Source organism: Hemicordylus capensis, chromosome 8 (assembly GCF_027244095.1).
Source record: "Hemicordylus capensis ecotype Gifberg chromosome 8, rHemCap1.1.pri, whole genome shotgun sequence".
NCBI classification, from domain to species: Eukaryota; Metazoa; Chordata; class Lepidosauria; order Squamata; family Cordylidae; genus Hemicordylus; species Hemicordylus capensis.
Window position 1 is genome coordinate 29,076,485 of NC_069664.1, and position 13,305 is coordinate 29,089,789.

A 13,305-nucleotide genomic window follows, 5' to 3' on the forward strand; every position below is an offset into this window, starting at 1 on the left:
AGGGAAAGGCTATTTCTTTCATGCCCAGGCTGTGGGCTTGACAGAGGCATCCAGGAAGTTGTTCTGTGGATACGAATCTGATGGATGTTTACATATTATATGCAGCAGGATGCTGGCCTGATCCCACGGGACTCTTCTTAGCTCTTACTGTCTCTGTTGAATCAGCGGAGCTCAGACATCCCCAAAATGACCTTAGGCCCATCTAGGACTGGTTTAGAGCTACGGCCTCTGCATCTTCTTGCCCGGGACCCCGCACTGCAGCCCATCCCCTCTGAGATTTCCCTTCCTCCTCTCCAGTTCTTACTCCCCATCCTTTCTGCAAAGGAGCCCGTGTCCTCCTCCCTCCTCCTCTCGGCTCCAGCAGGGTGTGCAGCCCCCTTTCCTCCTCCCTCTCCCGCTCTTCCTCCGGGTTGCTCAGACGCACACCAGGCAATCTGTTCCTTGTGCATGTAGTTCTTGGCTCCAGCCTCCAACTCTCCAATTTCCTTTGGAGTTTGGGAGGAGAGAGAGAGAGAGAGAGAGAGAGAGAGAGAGAGAGAGAGAGGAGGGAAGCAGGGTGGGGGAAAGAGGAGGCAGGCCGGCCAGCGGCAGCTTTGCTGAAGCAGGGGCCTGCTGCGTGAGAGCAAGGCTGTTGCTGAGGAGGCACCGGTCCCCCTGGCCCCTCCTGCAGAAGAGGCCAGCAGAGAGAACGGGCAGTGGCGGCAGCAGCAGCACCCCGGCACACACCGTGAGTAGAGCCCCTGGCTGGGGCGTCTCTATCTGTGCAAGGATGCCTGGGGAGGGGGTGAGGCTGGGTTGCCTTCCCCGCTTGGCCCGCTTTGGCTCCTCTCGCATTCGGACTCTGCTCACACCACCACGTTGCCTGCTGGGGCAGCAAGTGGGGGACCGCTCAGGCCTTTTGCCCTCTTGCTCCCCGGGGAAAGGGGCTCCTTGGCCGGCAACTCTCCTTCCACTGGGCCAGCCGGAAAGGGGGCTGGAGGGGAAACAGCAGCTCGCGTGGGAAAGGGAGAGCAAGTTGCTAGCATGGAATACGCATTTCTGCTCAACTGGTGGGTTTTCGTGCCCGGCTTTTAGCTCACCGCCTCCGGAGTGGAGGGGGTGCGTCCACATATCAGCCAGATTTACCCCTGCGAGCTAGAGAGGAGCACTTCACACACCATTCGGGTTTTTCATGGCGCGTTAGCGTGTGTAGCCCTATTTATCTCTAGGGCAAAAGAATCCACTTTTTGCGTTGAATTTTTTGGGTGAATTTGAACTCGCAATAAAGCCTCGCAGTAAATTAGTGGTAAAGCCTGCTGTCTGAAAATGCCCCGGAAGACGGTGCCTGATCTGGGTGCCGTATACGGTATTATGCCTCTGCTAGAGAATGGTTAGTTTCTCATTGTATCATCCCAGGTTCACTTCTTGGCAGCATCTCCAGACTCCTGCCTGAAGCCTTCCAGAGAGCTGCTGCCAGTCAGTACTAAGCCAGATGAACCAAGGGTCTGACTCAGTAGGCGGCAGCTGCCGATGTTCCCAGCGTATTTACCCAAATACAAAATGACTCTGAATTTAAGACAAGTCCTTTAAAAGTAGAGGTTAAGTTCCAGTTATGCCTATATAATATATTTACCCAAAAGGAAGAGGACCTAATCTTGGAATCAGCTAAGCACAGTTGTTTAATTCCACTCTCCAGCCAAAGATCTCGGAGCAGCCTAGATGGAGTCTTCCACCATAGCAGGAAGGGTGGCCGAAGGTATTATGGCAGCGGAGGCAAGGCTTCACAGTCCGCCTTGCCTCGTGGTCCTGGTGGGGGCCGGCCTGCTTTCAGAACCAACCTTGGCAAGCTTTGAAAGGTCATGGGTGGGGAAGGGACCAGCAGCCTCCTCTTCTCTCTTTATGCTTATTGCAGGCTTTGCAAAGAGTGTGAGGAGAGGAGCTCCTTGCAAAGGCTGCAAGGGTTAGAGTGGCCCCAAAGAGCTGCTTCAATGGTAGCAGCAGGGACATTTTGCCACCCTGTTGGTGCTCCAAAAACCTGCCGCCTGAGGGTGACCGCCTCACCTCGCCTCATGAAAGGGCTGCCCTTGTCTGGCAAGTTAGGCTGCGAAATGGTAACTGGTCACCTATTGAAGATTGAGGCATAGCAGGGATTTGAACCCTGGTCTTCGAAGTGCTCATCCAACCCTTGATCCATGCTGACTTTCTTTAAAAGACCTTGATAGAGGCTCGCTATATGCCAAAGGGGTTCCCATCCTTTAGCTCAAGTGTCCTTACAAACATCCCTGTGAGGTTGGCCAGCCATCTCTCCATATGACAGGAGCATGGGCTGAAGCTGAGAGAAGAGAGGGTATGTTGTGTGGCTGAGGTGAGGCTCTTTGAGCCAAGAACTTCTGAACTCCCGGATCATGTTCTCTCCATAACCCTTGCAAGAGGCCTGCATGATGGTGATGGTAATTAATAAACTTTATTTGTTAGCCACCCCATAGCAAATGGTTCACTGGGAGGCTCACAACGACACAACAGTAAACCAGGATTGTTACAGATGGGGAGATGCAAAAGAAAGAGAGTTGCTAAGATCTGAAAGGGGACTTTCTGGAGCAAATCCCTTAACCCAGGACTGATGGGTTACAACTACAACTCCCATCATCCTCAGCCATGGCCATTGTGGCTGGGGATGATGGGAGCTGTGGTCCTACAACATCTGGGGATCCAAGCTTGAGAACCCCATGGCTAACCGCTATCCTACACTATTTCTCCCGGAATCCCTTGTAAGCAAACGTCCTGCCTGGCCCACCATCCATACAACCAAATTCATGCCTCTCTCGCAGCATTCTAACCATCAGTTCGGTCTCTTCCAGGCTACTGATGTGGCTTTCTTAAATTTGCAAAATATGTTATGATCTTTGTCATGCCAATCCTCCTAACAGCCCTGCGGGGTAGGTCTCTTGTTCCCCCAAGAAGGGACCTAAGGGTTCAGAGCAGAATCTCTGGGATCTTGTCCAGCATTCTGCTTCCTACGGGGCTCAGCCAGATGGATTCAGGGAACCCAGAAGCAGAACATGAAAGCAGCACCTCTTCTCGTCGTTTGTCCCCAGCCCCCGACATTCAGAGCCATACTGCCTCTGAACATGGAGGCCCTGCTCAGCTGCCATGCTAGCAGCAACGGAGAGTCCTCTCCTCCGTTCTGCAGAGGGGACAGTGAGGTTAAGAGAAAATGTGAGGAACTTGAAACTGGGTCTCTGAGAAGCAACGTTTCCTCCACGAGGCATTCCCAGTTCACCACAAGTTCTCAGCACACATTTCTCCATTCTCTCTACACGCACACCCCTCCCTTTCCTTGCCGCATTGACCCCTCCCCAAGGGAGCACGCACAGCAGGACCCCAGCCCCCCCACCACTCCCCCAAATAAGCCGAATCTAGATCCCCCTCCCCACCCCAGGCACACACGCATGCACACTCCGGTCCCAATCAAGGGCAGGCCAAGGCAATGCAGAAGGAATGTGAAGCCGAGATTTTGGACGGCACCGTCGCATTCCAGACCCATTAGCTACAGCTCGATCTGGAAGCCGAAACGTCTAGACCTCCGAGGACAACCTGGGCACTTGCAGAAGAGGGCAAGAGAGAAGCGGGGCGGGATGCAGAAGGCAGAGAAGGGGCAGTGGGGCAGGCAAGAAGAGCCTCAGAAGAGCAGGCAGGGAGGAAATCTGCAGAGGGAGGGAGGGCACCGCGGTTCCCAGAGTCTTTGCTGACTCTGCAGCTGGAAGCTGCTGCCTCTTGTGCGCCCAGCCGGTTCCTGGCATCAGTCATGATGCTCTGGAGGACTAGCAGCTTGGGAGTTTGGCATCCTTCCTCTGCGTGTCTTGATTCCACAGGGAGAGGGAGAGAGGGGGGAGGTCCCAGGCTGTTGCCTAACACTCTGCCGTTTAACTCCTTCCCCTCCTCCCTCACCCTCACCCGCCCTTTTAGTTCCTTAGAAAACTCACCCAGGCACAAAACAGACACAGGAACACGTGTGCGTCTCCCTGCCCAGGAAGCGCACAGCCACAAAACACCCCACATGTTGTAACTCGTGGAGTATACATCATGCAAAATCAAGTGCATCCGTTGGCTGGAATGGCCACCAGGGCTCATTTTTACAAGCGGATCAGGAGAGGCTCAGTCCAGTAAAGTAAGCAATTTCGGGAGGGTGGCCAAGGTAGCGTTTCCTCCTTCCCATAATAACAAAGGATGATGTATTTGGGCACCCTTCTTGCCACTTCCCAGGAGTTCGATGACTGCATTTCTGTAATGAGAGGTGATCAAATGCCGCCTTTTGCTTGGAAGCAATCTAGCCCCTTATTTATGGGTTGTGCGCATATCCTGTCTTGATCGACATCACAGAGCCCGAGGCAAAATTCACAGGGCTCCCAAGCATGGACCAGACTCAGACCTGCTTAGCTTCAGGCAGGCGGCTTCCCCATATGCCCTCAGACTATGGCCCTGGACTTCTGAAGCTCTTCTCTCCAGTCTCAGACCTGTGGGACAGTGATCCGTTTCCTCCTTCCACAGCGAGGGAAAGGCCCTCTGTGCATGCTCAGAAATGCCCTCCTCTTTGTGATTGATTGATTGATTGATTGATTGATTGATTGATTGATACATCGTTTTTGTAGATCACCCCAAACTTCTGTCTCTGGGCAGTTTACAACCACATTGAACAAAAATTAAAACGTCAAAACAACTTAGAACCACAATTCTAATTAAAAAGCTTGAGTGAATAAATGAGTCTTGAAAGACTTTTTAAAAGTTGTCAGAGAGATGCTCTTAAGTAGAACGTCCCAGGTATCTCATCTTATCACATCCAAGGTCCTGAACATGATCAGCCAGACAAAAAGGAAAAGGAAACCAGGGCGTTTGCCAGACTTTGAGATCTGCGTCGGTTAAAGTGTTGCAAAATTCAACGACGTGAGGTAGCAGGCTGAAACCACGAACGCAGCGCTTCCTGAGCCGTTCCTATAGACATTGGTGAATGGTTTAGCACATCCATAGACGTGTGCTGAAATTGGGTTTTCCAAAGAGGAGGGTGTCCATACTCCACTGGATTCTGATAGTTTTGGCCCTCCTCCTCCTCCGCTTTGGTCCAATAGGGTTGCGGGAAGGGGGTGGAGCTGCTAAGCTTCGGGCATGGGAAATGTGAACAGCACCCTTCTGACAACGCATTGACACTGATTTGGAGACACAGGCAATATGGACGGACACTAAGAGAAAACATTACAAGTACGTTGCAGTGTGTGATCTGGAAAGCACCCAGGAGAAACAAACAACCCTTGCATGGCGATTCAGAGGGGGGAGAAGCAAGTCCAACAGTAAGGGCATCACCCCAAAACCATGGCTTCTTCCCAAGAGACAGGGTTACCTGGACCTCCGAAGATGATCTCCATTCTGGGGAGGTCCAAATAGGAGAAGAAAGTCCTTAAGGCAGGGGGTCTTCTCAAACTTGGGTCCCCAGATGTTGTGGACTACAACTCCCATCACCCCCAGCAGACACTATCCCCTTTGGCCATTATGGAAGGGGATGATGGGAGCTGTAGTCCAAGAGGATCTGAGGACCCAAGTATGAGAAGCTCTGCCTTGAGGCATCCCTGACCCAGATGAGCGAATGCCTTTTATGGTTTTTTTTAAAAAAATAGAATCTCTCCTTTCCTCTCCAATCTGAAGGTGTTTAAAGCAGCTAACAAAATCTAAAAACTTTGAAATGCACCTTACTAAAAGCAGCATAAAGCAAAAGAGTTCAAAATGAAGAGCGAAAACATAAAAGAGCAAAAGCAACCCCAAATGTGTTCATCCAGCAACAGAACGCTGCTGGAACAAGGAACCTAGCTGAACCTCTAGAGTCATAGAGTTCCACATGCTTGACACCATCGCCACCAACCCTGTCGCCTCAGATGGCTCTCACCAGATGACCAAAGATGACAGGCAGCTTCGTACAGAGCATAGCAGTCCTTTAGGAACCTAGTAAAGAGCCTTTTGCCAGTCACCACCTGTGGCGAGTAGGAATTGCCTCCAGCCGGCCACACAAGGACGCTCGATTAAGCCTGGTTCTTTGGGGTCACAAATGTCTGTCATCAAAGCACGGGAGCAGCTGTGCATTTTGTGGGCCTGTGACTCCCATGCCCAGCTGTGGCAACTGTTGCGAGAGGCCCTTTTGAGCTGACAGATGTTTCTCTCGCCTCAGGCCCCGCTGACATGGAGCAGGCCCTCTACCTCCTGCTCGTCTTCCTTCTGTTGACTGAGGATTCCACCCAGATCGAGGACAACAAAATCCCCAGCCTGTGCGCTGGGCAGCCCGGAATCCCAGGGACCCCCGGGGTCCATGGCAGCCAAGGTCTGGCAGGCAGAGATGGGCGTGACGGCCGTGATGGGGCACCCGGGATGCCAGGCGAAAAGGGCGAAGTCGGTCACCCAGGTAAGCGGATCTCCGGCTTTGGTGGGGAGAATCCCTCACTCTGGCCCAAGGGCAGGTGTCGAAGAGCTTTTGGCCCTTGGGGGTAGGGAGGGGCATGGGACCAAATATCCCCTTCTCTTTGGGGACCAAATGCTGGATGTGCAGTGGGGACCAGACCAGTTTCTATCATGCTAAGCAAGTGAGCTCTGTAGAAGTGGGCCAGTCCAGAGAGCCCGGCGGCATTTCTGCCCCACAAGCCTTACAAAGCACGATTCCACCATGCGGGACATTAGCAGGACTTCATGAAGCATGTGCTACTGGGTAGAGCAAAAGGGAGTCTTTTGCCAGGGGCATGTAAACAATCACCAAGATCCCAGCTGTTGTTAGAGCGGATTGGGAGGGTGTCGCTTTGTATCGTCTGGTCCTTCCTGCATAACTTGGCTTGCTTCCTTGAGCCCCCTGACATTCTGCAAGGCCTTGTTTGCCCCTTGTCTGTCTTAGGAACATAGAAAGCTGCCTTATATTGAATCAGACCATTGGGCCATCTAGCTCCGTCTTGTCTACACAGACTGGTAGCGGCTTCTCCAAGGTTGCAGGCAGGAATCTCTCTCAGTCCTATCTTGGAGATGCTGCCAGGGAGGGAACTTGGATCCTAGATGCTCTTCCCAGAGTGGTTCCATCCCCTAAGGAGAATATCTTACAGTGTTCACACTTCTAGTCTCCCATTCATATGCAACCAGGGCAGACCCTGCTTAGCTAAGGGGACAAGTCCTGCTTGCTACCACCAGAGCAGCTCTCCTCCCATTGTGGCACACTCTGTTTTGGGCAATCGATGTGGGCAGCTGAACTCACAGTGGGAGATGCTGGCTCATGGGTGGGGGAGTCCCAGGGTGGGCAGACCCCAAGCCCTTGTGCTGGTCTGTTAAATTCCTTCTGGCTGTGTGCAGGAAAAGCTACCGGTGGGGCTGAGGGCTTGGTTTATAGCCTCCATCCCCATTAGCTGTCTCTCTTTATCAGAGACAGCCCCTGTTTTCTGAAATCGGCCCCTGATAAATCACTGTCTTAAGAGCATAAGAAGGACTCTGCTGGATCAGGCCCAAGGCCCATCTAGCCCAGCCCCAGGCGCCAGCCATGGCTCACAGTGGGTGGGGGCCTTGAGCAGTCCTTGGGGTGCGGATTGCTTGTTCCAGGTGCATCCCTATGTTCATCTGCAACATGATGGAGGGTTTGGGCTTGGCTCGGCTGCTCTGGTCATCTTCAAGAATGTACGCTGCATACAAGCACTTTCCATTTGGGGCATGCTTGTCGACAGAGCTGGATGCCACACCTCCAGGTTGTTTGGCCACACCCCTATGCATTGTAGGCCACGTCTCCTGGTTTGCTTGACCACACCCCCTACACATTGTAGGCCACACCTCCCAGGTTGCTTGGCCACACCCTCTGCACATTGTGCATCATGCCTCCCAGGTTGCTTGGCCACGCCCACATTATCATCCGGGAAATGCTGGCGGGTGTGTGATGTCCTTTCTGCTTTTCCTCCCCCTAAAGGACCAACCGGCCCCAGAGGGGAAGGAGGCGGCCCCGGCACCAACGGCTCCCCAGGAGAGAAAGGGGCTCCCGGGGAGTGCGCGGTGGCGCCCCGCTCCGCCTTCAGCGCCAAGCGCTCCGAGTCACGCAGCCCACCCCTGGCCGACCAGCCCATCCTCTTTGACGTGGTGCTGATCAATGAGCAAGGCCACTACGACCCCAACACGGGGAAGTTCCTCTGCGAGGTCCCCGGCCTGTATTACTTCGCCGTCCACGCCACCGTCTACCGCATGAGCCTCCAGTTCGACATCATGAAGAACGGCCAGTCGGTGGCCTCCTTCTTCCAGTTCTACGGCAACTGGCCCAAGCCCACCTCGCTGTCCGGCGGCGCCCTGGTGCGGCTGGAGCCCGAGGACGAGGTCTGGGTGCAGGTTGGGGTGGGAGACTACCTGGGCTTCTACTCCAGCGTCAAGACGGACAGCACCTTCACCGGCTTCTTGGTCTACTCCTACTGGCAGAACTCGCCCGTCTTCGCCTGACCGACGTCTTGCCCGCCACACCCTGGGAGGGGGGCTCCTGGGGTCTCCCCCCTGGCTCTGCTGCTAGTGTTGTTGCCCATGGGGATCCGTCCGCGTCCTCCTTTCTTAACCCAAGGGGTGCCACGCTCCTTTAGCTAATGCCATGTGAGGGCAGTTGGTTCTTTCATAAGATCAACCCTGCTGGATCAGGCCCAAGGAAGCCCGTCTCGTCCAGCATCCTGTTTCCCACAGTGGCCCACCAGATGCCTCTGGGGAGCCCACAAGCAAGAAGTGAAGGCGTGCCCTCTCTCCTGCTGCTGCTCCCCTGCCTCTGAGCCTGGAAGTAGCTTGTAGCCACCAAAAGACTAGTAGCCATTGATAGCCCTGTCCTCCATGGATTTGTCTCAGCCCCTTTTAAAGCCATCCAAGCTGGTGGCCATCGCCACATCCCATGGCAGAGAGTTCCACAGCTTAATTATGCGCCGTGTGGAAAAGTGCTTCCGCAAAGGCCTCCGGCCAGTCCCAAAGCAAGGCACTGGTAGGTGTGAGGCAGGGAAACGAGGCCACATTTGCACGTTACTCATGGTGTGGGGGGTAGCGCGCTCAAAGTGGGGTGGGATGCCACGCCACTTCCTTTCAGGCAGATGTGACTGAGTCTGGCCTCATCGGCCCTCGTCCTTTTTCCTCCCCCCTCAAGACCAGCCCTCTTCACACAAGGCTGGCATTGCAGAGCGGCACCCTCAGGCAGATGCCCAGGGCCCCCGTACCCTGAAAAGGCCCACTTCTGGCACCAACCCTGCCTGCATGTGTGACTGGGCGCAGGCAGTAAACAGCAGCCCCCTACACCCCCCCCCTTTGCATTTGCAGGTAGGCTTTGCATCACACCATACTCCCTCCCCTTCTTCCTCTCCCGAGGAAGAGATGTGCCAGGGGGGCTGTTTGCCTGCCCAATGGCTGGACCTTCCGCCATGAAGCCTCGCCCAGATGGCTTTTCAAGACCAGGCCGGCAGCACTCTTGCTTTTGCTGCCCCCTAGAGTAGGAGGGGGGATCTGCCCAGGTGCGCAAGAAGCCAAAGGCGGCTCTGCCCTGCCCTCAACACTCTCTTAGGGGGACATGGCCCATTCCTCTCCTCTGCTGAGGCCCTTCGTGCGTTTAGCCAGACTAGCAGGCCTTGACTGTTCCTCCAGTTCCTCCACTTGGAATTGAAGGCCGAGGAGGGCGGACTGGGGCACTGGGTAGAGAGCTGGATTCGAATCCCTCTGTAGCCATCAAGTTAGACTACCTTACCTCACAGGGGCGTTGTGGGGAGCATTTTGCACACTGAAAATGCCTTAGAAGTGACTGTTTAAATAGTATCAATAATAGATGAACAGGCCTGTTTGCATAGTAACCTCTTAATGGAAGCCTCCCTGCACAGAAGCCTCTGTATATCTGTTGTGGCCATCTGTCCTGATTAGCTACTACAGGTGGCCATGGCCAGGGAGGCTCACTCCAGCCCAATCCTTACCCCGCACTCCTAGCAAATGAGGTACCACTCACTCACCTTCCCTTTCTGGTTTCTTCTTCTTCTTCTTCTTACTGACAAAGAACTGGAAATCGTTGCCCTTTCTGGGTCCCTTCCCTGCAGGAGGAAGAGAGAAGACCAGGCATTACTACAAAAGTGTATAAGCCGTGCATGGGTCAAAGTGAGGGTTGCAAGAAGACTCTCCAGCCAGATGCTGGGGGGCGAGGTGGGAACAGGCTGACCCTGCTCACACCTTATCCTCAGAGAATATATATGCACCAGTACCCACCGATTCCCATTCACGTCCTAAGCTAATAGGGATGCATAGAGCAATTTATCCACTAGGGGGCTCTCTGGGCCCAAGTTTGCTTGTCCAGGTTACTACTCCTAGAATGGGTCTCCTTTAGAAGTGCCATTTCACACATGACCTTTTTGTTTTGTTTTGTTTTGCTACATGGACGCTTAAGTTGATTAGGTTATGTGTGCAATGCACTTGTTTGTGTAGGTAACCTCCCCCCCCCCCTTAATATTTCCTAAATGTAATGAAAATATTTGTTTTTAAATCTCTGTATAAGGAAAGCCTTTGGGCAGATGTTTGCCTGCTAAATGTCTTGTAGGTCGGTAATTAACTTTGGCAAATCATCTGCCTTTGAACTGATTACTGAATCAATTAAATGTTAGCCAAGTTTGCATAGAATAATCCAGACTTCCAGGTAGGTGCCTTTCTTGGGATACTGAAGGCTATGTACGGTAAATTAAAATGTAATGAATCTAACGTCCCAATTCTGTGCGTGTTTACTGGGAAGTGAGCTCCACTGAGTTCAAAAGGCGTGCAAGGAAGTGCGAGGAGAACTGCTGACTAAAGCCCTCATGCTTAGAAGCAAGAGTGCTCTGAGATAACCTTTAAAACGTGCCTTTTGATTTCCAGCTTAACTGCTTGAAATTGGCGCCCGTCTTGCTCCTTAAACCACTGAAGCTGTAGTGGATGGCCAGAACTCAGATGGGCCCCCAATCAAACCCTCCGCTCTGTGTAAAGGCCATGCCACTCCCCCCCCGCTCCGTGTCAGGGGTCCACTCAGACTCTTTCCCCAAGGCCCTCCTTCCCTTTGGATGGATCGAACACTCAGTCACTCAGTGGCCTCGTCCCGCATCTCTCTGGTGGAGACCCATCGCCAGAAGCACCGCTGTGCTGACACTCAGGGAGGCCGTCTTGGATTCCTGGGGTGCCCGAAGTGGGGCAAGGCTCTGGGCAAGATGGCTGGAGCAGCCCTTCCGGGCCCATCTGGCCCTTGTAGGCTCAGCAAGGAGTGCCTTTCTTCACACACGGAGTGCCAGGCTTGCAAGGAGCACCAGCAGAGAAGAGAAGGGGCAACCTGCCCTCCTCTTTGCCCTCTGTCCTCTTCTGAGGCTTGCCAGGGTCTGGAAAGGAGGCTGGCCTCTCTCAGGGTGTGCTGCAATAACTGGAGCCAGCCCTGACTGACTCTTCTCTCACTGGCCCCAAGCCTGGGCACTTCCAACTCCCCCCGCCCCTCCGGCCGGCCACATCTCCACCACCGTCTAAGCTTTCTTCCGACTTGTCCCTACCACCTGCCATGCAAAAGGTGAAGCCGCCTGCCCTCCTGCCCGCCCAAACACCGGACTCTCCTCTGGCTGCCAATCCTGGCCCCTCGCAGCCAGCTCTGTTTTCCGTTCCAGCCCAATGCGCCACGCTGGGCTCTCTCCGAGACTGCGCTGCATGCTCTTTGACGTTTTCACTGCAGCATTAATTAGCGGGGGCTTATTTCGGAGAGGCTGAGGCTGGCACATCCAGCAACCGTCTCCCATGAGTGCGTTCTTTTCTCCCTACTAAGGGCATTGGCTTCTTAGCTCTGAAGGTAGCTCCATATTTGGTGTGGTGTGTAAGTGGCTCATTCTTAAAATCCAAACTTCTGGTGCCCAGGCAGGACTTGGGGTGGTGGGGGCCCTCTGGGTCTGAGGGGGGAGCCGAAGGCAGGTGGGGAGAGGCCGGAGGGGGGCTTTGGCTAGTCCAAGGGGTGCCACCCCTGTGGTTTGCTGCAAATCCTGGGATGGAACCCAGCATGGAAGCTGAGAGTGTTTCTTTTTTGCAGTTACAAAACCAAAACAGCTGATTTGTCACTCCTCAATTAAGCCAATTAAAACTTGCCATTCTAATAAATGCAACCTCCTTTTTATTTTTCACATTCCCTGTTCAAAACATAAAAGGGGAAGAAAACAGCTTTGGGCATTCCCCTTCTACACATGCGTAAGGCTTGGGTTCTACAAGATGGGTCCCCTTGCTGGACTACAACTCCCATCATTGCCTTTGGCCATTGTCGTTGGGGATGATGGGAGTTGTAGTCCAACAACATCTGGGGACTCAAATTTTGAGAACCTCCAGTGCATGGGGAGAGGAAGGCCTGAGATTTGTGGCTATCCAAAGCAGTCTGGCATGTTTCGCTCTCTGAAGTGCCAAGCAGTGCCCAGATAAAAAGACAGGAGGATGACCCCAGCTCAGTCCTTCCTAGGGGACTCTGGGGTAGGGATCAGCCAGCATTTCCTCTCTGGTCCCACATTTCCAGTGTGAGAACAGTGACCCAGTTTAAGGAAAAGGTCCTTTATTTTTAGAAGAGAAGGAAGCAAGCTCTCTGCATTCTTGCCCAAAATAGGTCTCCTCGTGCTCATTTTCCCAAATAATCTTCTGGAATGCACCCTGCTGTAGAACTTTCCCAGTGTCCGAGCAAACTGCAAGCCCCTTGGAAGTCCGGGGCACACCTGGAGGCTTCGCCCCCCAAGAATGCTGGGGTGAAGGCATAGCAAGCATTCCACGCAATGCCTTTTGGTTCTCAAACCCAGGGCCATGGGGCACTTGGTCGAGCGAGGTCAGATGCCTTGCTTTCCGGGCCCCTCTTTTAAAAACGTTTCTTCACGGGGCTTAGGCCTGGGTTTAGGGGCAGAACAGAGTGGGGGGCATAGATAATCCAACCAGAAGCGAAACTTAGGAGGACCCAGCAATGTGGAATTCAGACAGGCTTGGCGGGATCTCTCTTACCCATCCATGACCCCAGGCAAGGGCTGTCCGGGTCAGCTCTGACGACAGAGTCCTCTTCCACAGGACGCTGGGGACTGCGCAGACAAGCCTCTGGCTCTCTCAGCATAGGCACAAACGTATATCGCGTCCTGCATCGCTGCAGGATAGTCAATGACCCGGGAGCCAAGACACCCCTGTTCTTACCTTGCTCTCGGCTGCGGGATCTAAAGCAAAAGGCGGCGAGAGCTGGTTGTATAGCTTTGCTGGATGTTGTTTGGATAAGAACCTGAGAAGGGCAGGATCAGACCCTCAGGGCCAGCATCGAGT

At 53.7% G+C, this 13,305-nt stretch overlaps 1 protein-coding gene across 1 annotated transcript; it reads left to right on the forward strand.

Moving 5' to 3' along the window:
* The first annotated feature begins 400 nt into the window (after positions 1 to 400).
* Positions 401 to 10,725, forward strand: C1QTNF5 (C1q and TNF related 5). Its single transcript, XM_053270297.1, has 3 exons — positions 401 to 727; positions 6,191 to 6,421; positions 7,949 to 10,725. The coding sequence occupies exons 2-3, from the start codon at positions 6,202 to 6,204 to the stop codon at positions 8,464 to 8,466; spliced, it is 738 nt and encodes a 245-aa protein (XP_053126272.1). The 5' UTR covers positions 401 to 727; positions 6,191 to 6,201; the 3' UTR covers positions 8,467 to 10,725.
* The last annotated feature ends 2,580 nt before the right edge of the window (positions 10,726 to 13,305 follow it).

Excerpts from the sequence above, each read along its gene's own strand:
- C1QTNF5 (XM_053270297.1), top strand. The coding sequence starts at position 6,202 with ATGGAGCAGGCCCTCTACCTCCTGCTCGTCTTCCTTCTGTTGACTGAG. Across the intron at positions 6,422-7,948 it reads GGGCGAAGTCGGTCACCCAG|GACCAACCGGCCCCAGAGGG; the intron begins GTAAGCGGATCT and ends CTCCCCCTAAAG.